General features: G+C 40.2%; 1 protein-coding gene across 1 annotated transcript in view; it reads left to right on the top strand.

Moving 5' to 3' along the window:
* Positions 1 to 571: 571 nt before the first annotated feature.
* Prtfdc1 (phosphoribosyl transferase domain containing 1) overlaps positions 572 to 11,262 on the top strand; it is an 81,957-nt gene continuing 71,266 nt past the window's right edge. The window contains 4 exon segments of the mRNA XM_004859999.3: positions 572 to 670; positions 5,501 to 5,605; positions 10,933 to 10,988; positions 10,990 to 11,113. Coding sequence (XP_004860056.1) covers positions 572 to 670; positions 5,501 to 5,605; positions 10,933 to 10,988; positions 10,990 to 11,113 — 384 coding nt within the window.

The raw sequence follows: 11,262 nt of genomic DNA, 5'->3' as shown, positions 1-11,262 counted from the left end.
CACGGGGATGAGGATTTCAGAGAGCGATGCGCCACAGAATGGGGAGGCGGGCAGAGACTGCGGAGGCCTGGGGGGCTCCGCTCAGGCGCCCCAGGCCTTGGTGGTGACATTTGGGCCTAGAGTTGGGGGCTAAAGGAGGTGGCCACGTGAGACTCCGAGGCCCAGGGCCCCATATCAAATGCAGATGCCTCATCGCATCTAATTCACGTTCTTTCCAAATTTACTTCCGTCACCATAGCGACTGCGGACAGGACCAGGGGTGGGAAAATGGAAAGGGGGTGAAAATGTCAAAAAGGGCAATCATTAAGTTGAACTCTTAAGTCTGTAGGGCTTCAAATCACATGCACGATTTGAAATTCATGTTCCGAGTTCAGGAAAGTGTTGGGATAAACTTGGAAAACATCGGCAAAAAAAAAAAAAAAGTAATATGCATTGTTTGGGAATGAAGACCGCCAGTAAATATGAAAAAAATAAAAACAGCTCTTAAAGACAGATGCCTGGAAAGGCCCAAATATAAGAGGCAGACTAGAAGGGGAGAAGGCTGGTAAAGGGAGGGAGGAGGGAGAGCACCATGGGAGAGCGGGCAGGGGTTAGGTACCCGGAGAACAGAGTTCTGCGGATGGGGACTGGGGGTGAGGTCGCTGAGAGTCAGATGCTGCAGAAGGAGCAAGTAGGACAATGATGGGAAAGAGGACATCCTATTTAACAATTACAACACCATTAGTGGGAGGAATTGTAACCATCCAGGGTTTGCAGTGCCATGCTACCATATAATACAAGGTACTCTTAAAATGACAAGCATACGGTACATCTAGATATACTAACAGGATAGTCATTAATGTGTAGAAAACAAACCAGAGAATAGTGTATGTAATCCAATCTGTTAATGTCAACAGAGGCTCTCTTGAAAGCCAAGTAATTTTGTGAAAGATGCAAAGAGGTATAGTGAGAGGGATACGAGGGAGGAGAAATTGTTTGCATCACTACTGTGGGGCTTGGGATGGTGAATGGTTGCTGACCTGCATGTGGCTCACAGAGCTTTGCAATAATCAATGCAGGATGGAAATGTTCCCTGCGTTTATGTTATTTTCTCCAGTAAAACCTGGGATATTAGACTACCCTCGAGCAGGATAGAAACAGGCAAGTCAAGTTCAGAGAGAATTCAAGGAGCTGCTGGAAGGAAGCTCCTGTCATTTAGGGAGGGAGGGAAAGGAACGCTGGAGAGGGTAAGCATACTGGGAAAAGAACCCTTAAGGATGAGGTGCAAAAAAGACAAAGGGAAGTTTTAGTACTGGAGAAGTAAACGGGAAGGTATTAATAACAAGCATTTACTGAGTACTTCCTATGTGCTTTTACTGTGTTATTCATTTAATCTTCACAACTCTGTGAGGTAGGCCTATTATACTTCCTATTTTACAGAGGAAGAAACTGAGGCACTAAGAACGTGCAAATCATCAAAGTCACATACTAGCAAATGGAAGAAGCAGAATTTGTATCAATTTTCAAGCACTGTTCTATGTAAGCTTTGATTGATTCCAGGAAAGAATTCCCTAGGCAGGGCCACTCCAGAGACCTGGTCTAGGTATGTAACTGTGTAGCAAAACTGGAACAAATATGTAGTTTGAGGTGACAGGTGAAGGAGTTGTAAGATAGAATGATTGGAATCATCATCAAATGTAGGTTTGGGAACAAAGCACCCAAAGAATTGTCTAGAAATGGAGTGGAGAACATTCTCAATTGGCAGAAATTTGCTGATAAAGATAGCAAGAGGAATTTAAAAACTTATTTAAGCTTGATGAGAGAAGTATAATTTCTATAAAAAAGCATATTTTAAGAGATGTAAGATGGTTTTCACCTACAAGTGGCTCTCAATTGAGTCAGGCAGGTAGCACTTAGTGAATTACTAACAATAAATGGTAACATATACCAGTTGCCAAATAAGAAATCTAGAGACCCTGCATTCAGAAATTCTGCTCAGAGTTGGCTGTCACTTGATCTGGGGCCGATAAGGTTCCAGGGTAATTCATCAGGTAGGGGTGCGTCTAAGACAGCTTTACTGGGCGTGATGAGTTTTAACTGCTGAGGCTGAACCCACGACAGAAGAGGAAGGCATGTGGGAAACGGGGAGTTCTGTGGTCCCGCTGTTCTTTTGGTTGTAGAACCCAAGGCCCTTCTTTCAGCGCCACTTTTACCCATTGTTCTCAACGTGTGGTTCCAAGGCGGGCTGCCTGTCACACTTCGCCACCCTGCCAGCCTCTGGGTCTGGGCCGGGCCATCTGACGTGTCTGCTGGGATTCCGGGAATCAGGTATGAGAGAGGAGGCTCCCTTCTTGGCTGGTGGAGGGATGGAGGTTCGCCCGAAAACCAGTGACAGCTGCTCCGGAGAACAGGGCCAAGTGTATGGAGTTCAGGACAGAGGCAGAGAGTAAGTGCTGTCAAGCTGTTTTTCTCTCTGGGGAAAAACCTGAACCTGAAAGAAATAATCTAAGCATAAGCAAAAAAGAAAAAATATTTTTAATGACTTGGAAAGAAGGTTTTCAATAACATCTTCAAATGAGAACAAGAGAATCAGAATTAGTTCTGGGATTTGGATGCTGTATAAAATGACTCAGTTATGTGTTTGTCACTTCCCCAGCTTGGCAATGTCTTGCCTCTCTGAACAGAGAAAGCCTTGTGCTGAATAAACTTAGAGCATATTATCTGTGATACTGAAACTATTTAAAGATTGCTTGTGACTTTTTAAAAAAGCAAGTGAATAACATAATTATCTAAGGTTCAGAGCCACCTCCATTTCTCCAGGTTTAGACTTATTTACAACATAATTTGTATGCACCATTAAAGATAACAAAATTTAAACCAGTAGTTCTTTCATCTCCAGTAACTGTCTTTGATCTCAACAGTGAAAATGCTATTTCAGATTAATTGAAAATAATGCCCATTCCAGATTGTATAAGATTTTTAGAGAAATCCATTTCTTCCATTTCTAAAGTTACAGCTTTAACTAGGGTAATAAGACTTTGGCAAATAGCTTTGAGGTGCTTCTTTAATAAAGACATGATTTGTAATTAAATGATTGACGTCCCAGTTCTTCCAAATGGTTGACATTTATTGCTTAAGTACTCTACGGACCAGATATGGGTTTGACTCTTATATCCATTATCTTTCTTATTTAAGCCTCACAGTAGCCAGAAGAGGAAATCATTGACTTGTCTTATCAATGAACACATTAAGGCTTAGAAAAGTTAATATGCCCATGGTCCCGCAGTACCAAACCTGCCCACGTTAGACCTTTAGGTCTATGACCATTTACTCCATGCTGCCTCTGACGACAGATTGTCATTACAGATTTTATGTGTAGGTTTGTTTGTCATTTTCTTAGCGTCATTTCCCTTTTCTCGGCATTCATTTTGGCATCATTTATTAGACGTTTATATACACTAGCCAATGTACTAGGTACTGGGTTACATTACCTATTCTATCTCTCTTACTCCTCCCCAGTCCCCACTCCATAGTTTTATTGTGTCTTCCTTTAAAAAGAGGGCAGTGGGCTGGATCTCAGAAAGGATAAATGATTTCCCTAACACAACACTTGTAGGAGTCAGAGGCAAACTCTTGAACTTGGAGTAGAGAGTACAACCGTGATGTTTAATCAGAGCAGAGGGCAGTAAAGGGTTTCACAGTGAGGAATGAACTCAGAAGACCACTAGCTACGGTTCCGACAGTGGAAGGGCTCCAGGAAGTGGAGTGGCAATGTCCGTGGTCCAGCAAGAGTGCTGGACACGCTGGGACGACCTCCCTGGGGCCTAGTGCTCACCAGGGTTCTCGGATGGTCTACATGGAGCCACCCAGGGCTTTCTTGGGAGCTGGAGGCTGTTAAAGATCATAGCAGGCCCAAGGAATACTGAGTGGGAGCTGGAGCTGCTCCATACAAAATCAGTGGTCCCACTGTCCAGTTTTACTGGTGGAAGCAGAGTGCGTGTGATGCTTTTCAAGCGTGCAGAGGACATCTACCCTGTGACCCAGGCAGATGGCAGCTCTGAGTCTCTGGAGCTATGCTCTGTCCACAGGAGACAAACTGAAGGCTGAGGCTGGAGTGGAGGAAGCCAGGTAGCGTGTGGGTTTGGGCCCTGGAATCAACAATGAATAAGATGAAGTCTCTGCCAGAGGGGCTAACATTTCAGTGGGAGGAGACAGGACAGGACAGGGCCCCACGCAGTGGTAATGCACGCTCTGAAGGAAAAGAAAGTTGGATGAGGAGGAAAAGAAGAGATGGAGAGAGGAGGAATACTTTTCTGTATTTGGTCACAGAAGGCCTCCATAGAGGTGACATTGAATGAAGGCTTGAAAGAAGTAAAGGACAAGCCATGTGGCCATCTACAGGAAGAGTATTGTAGGCAGGGGAAATAGGAGGTGCAGTTCATGCGGCAGAAACAAGTTTGGCAGATTCAAGGATCCACAAGAGAACAATGGCTGGAGCAGAGTGTGGGGGTAAGAGAGTGCCAGGAAATCCTTGTCAGAAAGATGGACCATGGTCAGGACTTGATTTGACTCACCGTGAAATGAGAAGCCCTTGAAAAGTTTTGAGCAGAAAGCTGCCATGATGATGTATGTGTATATTTTATTAGTATATGTGTGCAATACACAGTGGATGCATTCATTATGGAAAGTTGGTAGGTAGAAAATTCACATTTTAATCCTATTACTTCCCCGAATCCATCTCTAGATCCTCTTCCCATCTCCAAAAGGTCTACCTCCCTATTTCCTATCTCTTATCTTTTATGCTACTCTTTATTTATACTTTGGGTTTCTCACATAAAAGGAATCATGTTATAATTAGCCTCTGTATCTGATTTATTTTATTTAGCATATGGTCTCAGAGTGTATCTATTTTCGTACAAATGACTCAAGTGTACCCTTTATGGTTATGTAGTACTCCACTGCATTTATGTTACCATATCTTCTTTGTCCATCCATCTGTTGATGGACATATAGGCTGCCTTAGTTATTGTGAGTTGTGCTCCTATAAACATGGCTGTGCAAGTATCATTGTAATATAGTATCTAACTCTTTCAGGAAGAGGTATAGCTGGGTCAAATGGAATTTCTACTTTTAGTTTTTTGAGGAATATCCATGCTGATTTTCATACAGGTTGTACTAGTTTATATTCCCATCAACAGTGTAAAAAGTTTCCTTTTTTCCCACAACCTTGCCAGCATTTGCTATTTTTTGTTCTTGATGGTAGCCATTCTTTCTGGACTAAGAATCTCAGTGTTGTGTTTTTATTTGCATTTCTCCAATGTACACGTGAAAAAGAACACTCCAGCTTTGGAAGTGGAAGAAAGGGGGCCAAGTTTAGCAGCTACTGCAATAGTCCAGGGAGAAAGGATGGTTGTGCAGACCAGGATGAGGGTGGAGAGAGGATAGCAGTGGAGTAGTCCTGCTTAAATCATGCAGTAGTTTCTAATGAAAAGCACCATAACAGAAATAATTTTATTTTCAGATTACAGACAATTGGCCAGGATATGACTTGAACTTCTTGACATACCCACAGCACTATTATGAAGTGGAATATGTGCTCTTACCTCCTGGCATCATTGTGGACTGGTGAGTGTTATTTCCTTCATCGGTTTTGGTCCTGCTCTGGGCTGGCACTCTTTTGTATGAATCCTACAGTATTCTGGAGACTATTTCTGAGCCCCTTATTTTAGTGGAAAAGAGAACTTTTATGGGAGAACAAATTTGAAATACAATGAATTTATGCTGTAGCTCAATAGTGTACCTGGACATTTGTCCAAGGAGAATGGTGAGAAGGATATGTGTGTGTAACTATATACAGCCTCACCGTGACAAATCCTGTTCAAAAGAAGGACTGCGGGGACTGGGGAAGCATTCCTTCTCACCAGAAACCTTTATCTCATGCTACTCACAGTTCACAGACTGCGCTCACCAGGGAGAGTCAGGAGGAGACCTTACAGGACACACCCCCCAAGTCCTAGCTTTTCCTATAACTTGCATCTCATTTCTCTTGGACCAAGTAATGAGTCACAGTTCAGCCCGTCTGCATACAATTATGTTTTCTGACAAGTGGTAATGATTTGGGAATAATAGTATTTGTAGGTTTAAACTATCAACAGAGAACTATTTCTAGTTCTTTCCTGCCTATCTACATAGATATCGTCTGGCTTTTTTGTCGCTTATTGACTTTTCCAAAGACAATATTTTCTTTCTTGTACTGAGCCCCTAAGTCACTGCTACTTACTCTTGATTTTCAGAAAACTGCAATTAATTCAGCCCACTAAAAGCAACAGAATTTATAGGTCATGCCCCTTTGACAAAACTGCCCCAGTGCTAAGACTGTTCATGTGCCTCAGGGTTATTGATCAAAGGTCAAACACGTAAGTCTCCACATTCTATGGAAAGCAAACATTCTGGTGTTTACAACCCACCTCTGGAATCCTAGCAATTCTTCAGAGGGTGTAATTCAGAGTGGGGGGAAGGCAGTGGGGAGCAGGACCAAGTTGAGACTTTGAGCTCGCACACCAATCCTTTCCTCAAGCCATTGTACTTTTGCCTCTATAGTTTTGTAATCTGTTATATTCTTCTGAGTTAAAATTTAACTTTTTAAATGAAGTGTTCTGAGCAAAATAAAGTCTGATATTAAGTGGTCACCTTCTCAGGATATTATTTTTTCATCTGCTATAAGCAAAAGGAATTGTTATTCTTTCATCTGAATTCTTAAGATTTTCCATTGCCTAAGATGTATGCACTGCTTTTTCTCCTATTATATAGTACATTGTTGCCATAAGGTCTAGTTTGGGGTTTTTTATGGTCTGAGATGACTTTCCCATGGACTACTACAAGTGTGATGCTCACTCAGAAGGGACAAAATCTCCATGATCAAACAAACTTGGGAAATTTTTCATTTCCAATCTCCCAGTTAGAAATTCAAAATGAACACCAACATCATATTAAAGGTATGGGAATTCTGGCAAAAAGAAAAAAGAAAAGAAACCTGTTTGACTTAAACCATTAAACCAACTTCTTGTGCAATGGGAGACTTTGTGTTACTCACTTCTTCATAGCTCTGAGCTTTACCTTAGTAGCAGTTGGGAGGTATCAAACCTTAGTTTAAATAAATTCTTACTTTTCTTGCTTGAATTTTATGATTTTAGTTAGTTGCATCCTGATATGAAACATCATTCAGTCCTGGATAAAATAAACTGAGACCTTTTCCTTGTATGAGAAAATCACCCAGTGAATTTGTTAGAGTTCATATTATTGACACTTATATCTAGAAATCCTGAATCAGTAGTCTCAGGTGGGGCCTAGGAATGCCAGTCCTCACCTTTAAAATAAATATTAAGACATAATTTTACACTACAAAATTCACCCATTGTAAGTGAATCTTCAATGATTTCTTACGCTTAGGCAACCAAGAACTGCCTTCCAGTTCCACAGCATATCCATTATCCCAAAAAGTTTGTTTGCAGTCCATCCTGGCAGCTACCCCCAGTGACAATCACTAATTTGCTTTTTTTTCCTATAAATTTATTTTTCTGGGCATTTCATTTACATAAAATTATACAATACCTAATTATTGATCCATCAATTGATAGACATTTGGATTTCTAATTTTGTCTATTGAGAATAATGTGTCTATGAACATTCATATACAACAGTCTTTGTGTGGACCTATCTTTTCATTTCTTATGGATGGTTTCCTTGGAGTGGAATTCTGGGTTTTCTGGTCATTTTAATAAACTGCAAATTATTTTCCAAACTGACTGCACCATTTTCCATTCCCACCAGCAATCTTCTCTGAAGAGATGTCTATTCAAGTTTTTTGCCAATTTTTAAAAATGTAGTTGTCTGTCTTGTTGAATTGTAAGAGTTCTTTATATATTTTGCAGACAAGTCTTTTATCAGATATATGACATGAAAATATTTTCTATTAGTCTGTGGCTTGTCTTTGCATTTCCTATTTGTATCTTTTGAGGAGAGTCTCCTTGTGTTTTCCTGTTTGTATCTTTTCAGAAGAATGTATATTCTGTGGTTGTTGGATGAAGTATTCCATAAATGTCAGTAGGATCCATAGTGCTGCTCTGCTCATTTTACTGATTTTGATGATTGAATCCATAAATTACTCGTAGAATGGATGTTGAGGTCTGCAAATACAAGAGTGGGTTTTTTTCTGTTTCTCTTTATTGTTCTATCAATTTTTGACACTGTATTGTTAGGAACATAAACATTAGATTGTAATGTCTTCCTGGATAATTCACCTCTATTATTATGTAATACCTTTCTTTATCTCTGATAATTTTTCTTGTTCTGAAGTCTACCCCACAGAAATTAACATAGCAATTCCAGCTTTCTTTTGATTAGCATAGCTTGTCTTTTTCTATTCTTTAACATTGAATCCTCTGTGTCCTTAAAGTGAATTTTTGTAAATAACATATAGTTGGGTCTTTTTTTCATTAAATCCACCCTGACACTCTTTGTCTATTAATTGGTATAGACCATTCACATATAAAATGATTATTGCTATAATAAGTTTAATATCTTTCTTTCTTTCTTTCTTTTTTTTGGTACCAGGGATTGAACTCAGGTCCTTGCACTTGAGAAGCAGGTGGCGGAACCACTGAGCTAAATCCCTGGCCCAATATCTCTCATTTTTGAAGCTATTTTCTGTTTGCTACTGTTACTCTTTCTCCCCCTCTTTTCTCTCTCTCTCTCCTCTCACCTTTCACTCTGTAAAATCTGTCTCCCCTACAATGTGTGGCCTCTGATGACTAATTTATTTTTCTTTTTAAATTTATTTACCTAGTTTGGTTTTCACATTTTTTATTGGGGGCTATAGGGGAAGGGACCTCTTCCTTGTCAGTGCAGTTGCACACATTTTCTTCAGCTACTCCAAGCCAGAGCCTGGAGGGTCCTGGGGCTGGCTGGGCACATTAGGCCACCTCCTATCATCTTGGAGGAGGACTGGTAGCTGTAGGGTATGGCCTGGTTGATCATGACAGTGTTCTTGATGAAGGGGCTGAGTGGCAATGAAACTATAGAGAGGGTCCCAAAGGCCAGAATGGCTCCTTGGCCCAGACATTCTTGAGAAAAGTGGCAAATCTCACAGCCATCTTGGCCTCCATGTTTCTATTTTTAAGCCTCACTGGGATTTACCCCTGAATTTGAAAAACTTAGTGTTCAGCCCATGATTAGTTAGAAATGGTGTTCAAACATTTTGCGACAGTACCTTCCACTCTCTACTGCTGGGTGTGTCCATGGTCTAGGAAGCATATTCAAATCTCCAACCAATCTCTTTCAAGCCTTCTCTGATTTTACTTTCCACCAGCCCCTTTGGTCTATTCTGTGCATGCAGACAGCCTCTGTCATCCAGGAATGTGTGAGTGGCTTGGGCCTACTCTGATCTCGCTGTGTGTGTGAAAAGTCTCTGGTCAACTTGAGATCTGGGAAGAACTTGTTGTGCACTCCTGCCCTGTGACCCTCTAACCCTCTCACACTCTCTATAATATCCTGACTCACCTGCCAGCTCATTGCTCAAAGGAGATTACAACTTTGAGGATAATAGAGCCGTGTTACTGAGATGGCTAGGTTAGCTTACAAGGTTCCCTGTAGGTGACCTCCCTATGGCAGTGCCCTACATTGGCTGAGCTACATGGTAGAAAAACAGAGTTGGGGGTAGGGAAGGGTGGACGCATCCCCAGGCAAGAATGTCACAGACTTGTGCCATTTTTATCCAGTGTTCAACATTTTCATGATTAAATCCTTCTTAGCTTATTGTATGCCTTTGGTTGATTTCCAGAGCTGGTGATCACTGGTTTTGAAAGTTTTTTCCAGATAGGTTTTGTGTGTGTGTGTTTAGAAAATGTGTTGACCCACTTATTCTATCATGCTAAAAACAAAGGTCCCTTTTTAAGGAGGATGCCACATATGCTGATGTACATTTTTCTGATGATTGTATTTTGAGAAACATTGACTAAAACTACAGTTACTATTCTGTAACATGTATATGCACATATGCACACACATATAAAACATGCAATATTATGTAACATATCATATATATGTGATATATATTGCACATACAGAATATATATCACATATATAGAATGTATACATATATAGAATATATACATATATGTAATATATAATTTAGTTCATCTGTTTTAATCTAATTCTCTTTAAAGTGCCAATGAGGACCTTTTTTTAAAAGTATGCACCTTAGATCCTGCCTTCATTTAAGGTATTAATGTTATATGGCGCAGGAACAATGGACTTACAGGCATAAACAATTAGGAACAAATACAAGAACAGTTCCCATGAGATGTCGGGTGGCAGTCTGGGGCTACTGCTCACTGCACAGCCCCAGGGGGCATCCTTCACATCGTTTTTCATGGAAACACTGCCCCTGCAGGTGTACTCTGGAGCACCTTTACACAGGCAATGTGTGTGCTACGTTTGTTGAGGATAAGACTCGTTATCCTTATAGCAGTTAAAATGGGTTTGACATTTCCTCCAGTCTCCTGTAATGTACGGTGAGTGAGTCATTCTCCATTTCTTTTTCCTCTGCAATAAAGTGAACATATCACCAAATACCATCATAACACTGTTATGGTTAACAACTAGACACAGTAATGATAAAATAATGGATAGCATTTATGATCTTTGACACTGTACTTTACGCCTTGATTTTTATGACACAGAGGAACAAAACTGTACCCTTGATAATGTGACTAGAAGTATGTTTGAACAAGCCTAACAAAGCTTTTCTATCTGAAGGTTTCTATTTCCCAAGCTTATTTCTGCATTCTTAATTACCTAATGTGGTACAATACATCGTGCACTTTAATTAAAGGAATTAAAATATTCAGAAGTAGTTGTGCTTTAACATGTCTTTTATTATTTGCATGTTTCTGAATTGAGCAACTGGCTAAGGACATTATGAAAGACATAGGATGCTGTGGCATTACGGTCCTGTGTCCTTCAAGGAGGTTACACATTCTGTGACAAACTTGTAGAGCACCCTAAGAACATCAGCTGGAATTCAGATAGATGCATCTCTATAAAGGTTGATTTCATCAGACTGAAGAGTTACAAGGTAGATTATTATATGTTAAATTGTTATTGCATGATGTTTAGAATGAACAGTACCTTAGTATAAAAGAACTAAGATACTTATGAAAATGACAAGTGCAATTCTAAAAAATTGAAATGAAAATAAAAGAGTAATTTTGTTTAATTTTCAGG

This window comes from Heterocephalus glaber, unplaced genomic scaffold (genome assembly GCF_053883595.1).
Source record: "Heterocephalus glaber isolate CG9 unplaced genomic scaffold, H.glaber_assembly_v1.0 deba00000768, whole genome shotgun sequence".
NCBI lineage: Eukaryota > Metazoa > Chordata > Mammalia > Rodentia > Bathyergidae > Heterocephalus > Heterocephalus glaber.
The sequence above is the reverse complement of the archived record's forward strand: the minus strand, read 5'-3'. Positions and strand labels throughout refer to the sequence as shown.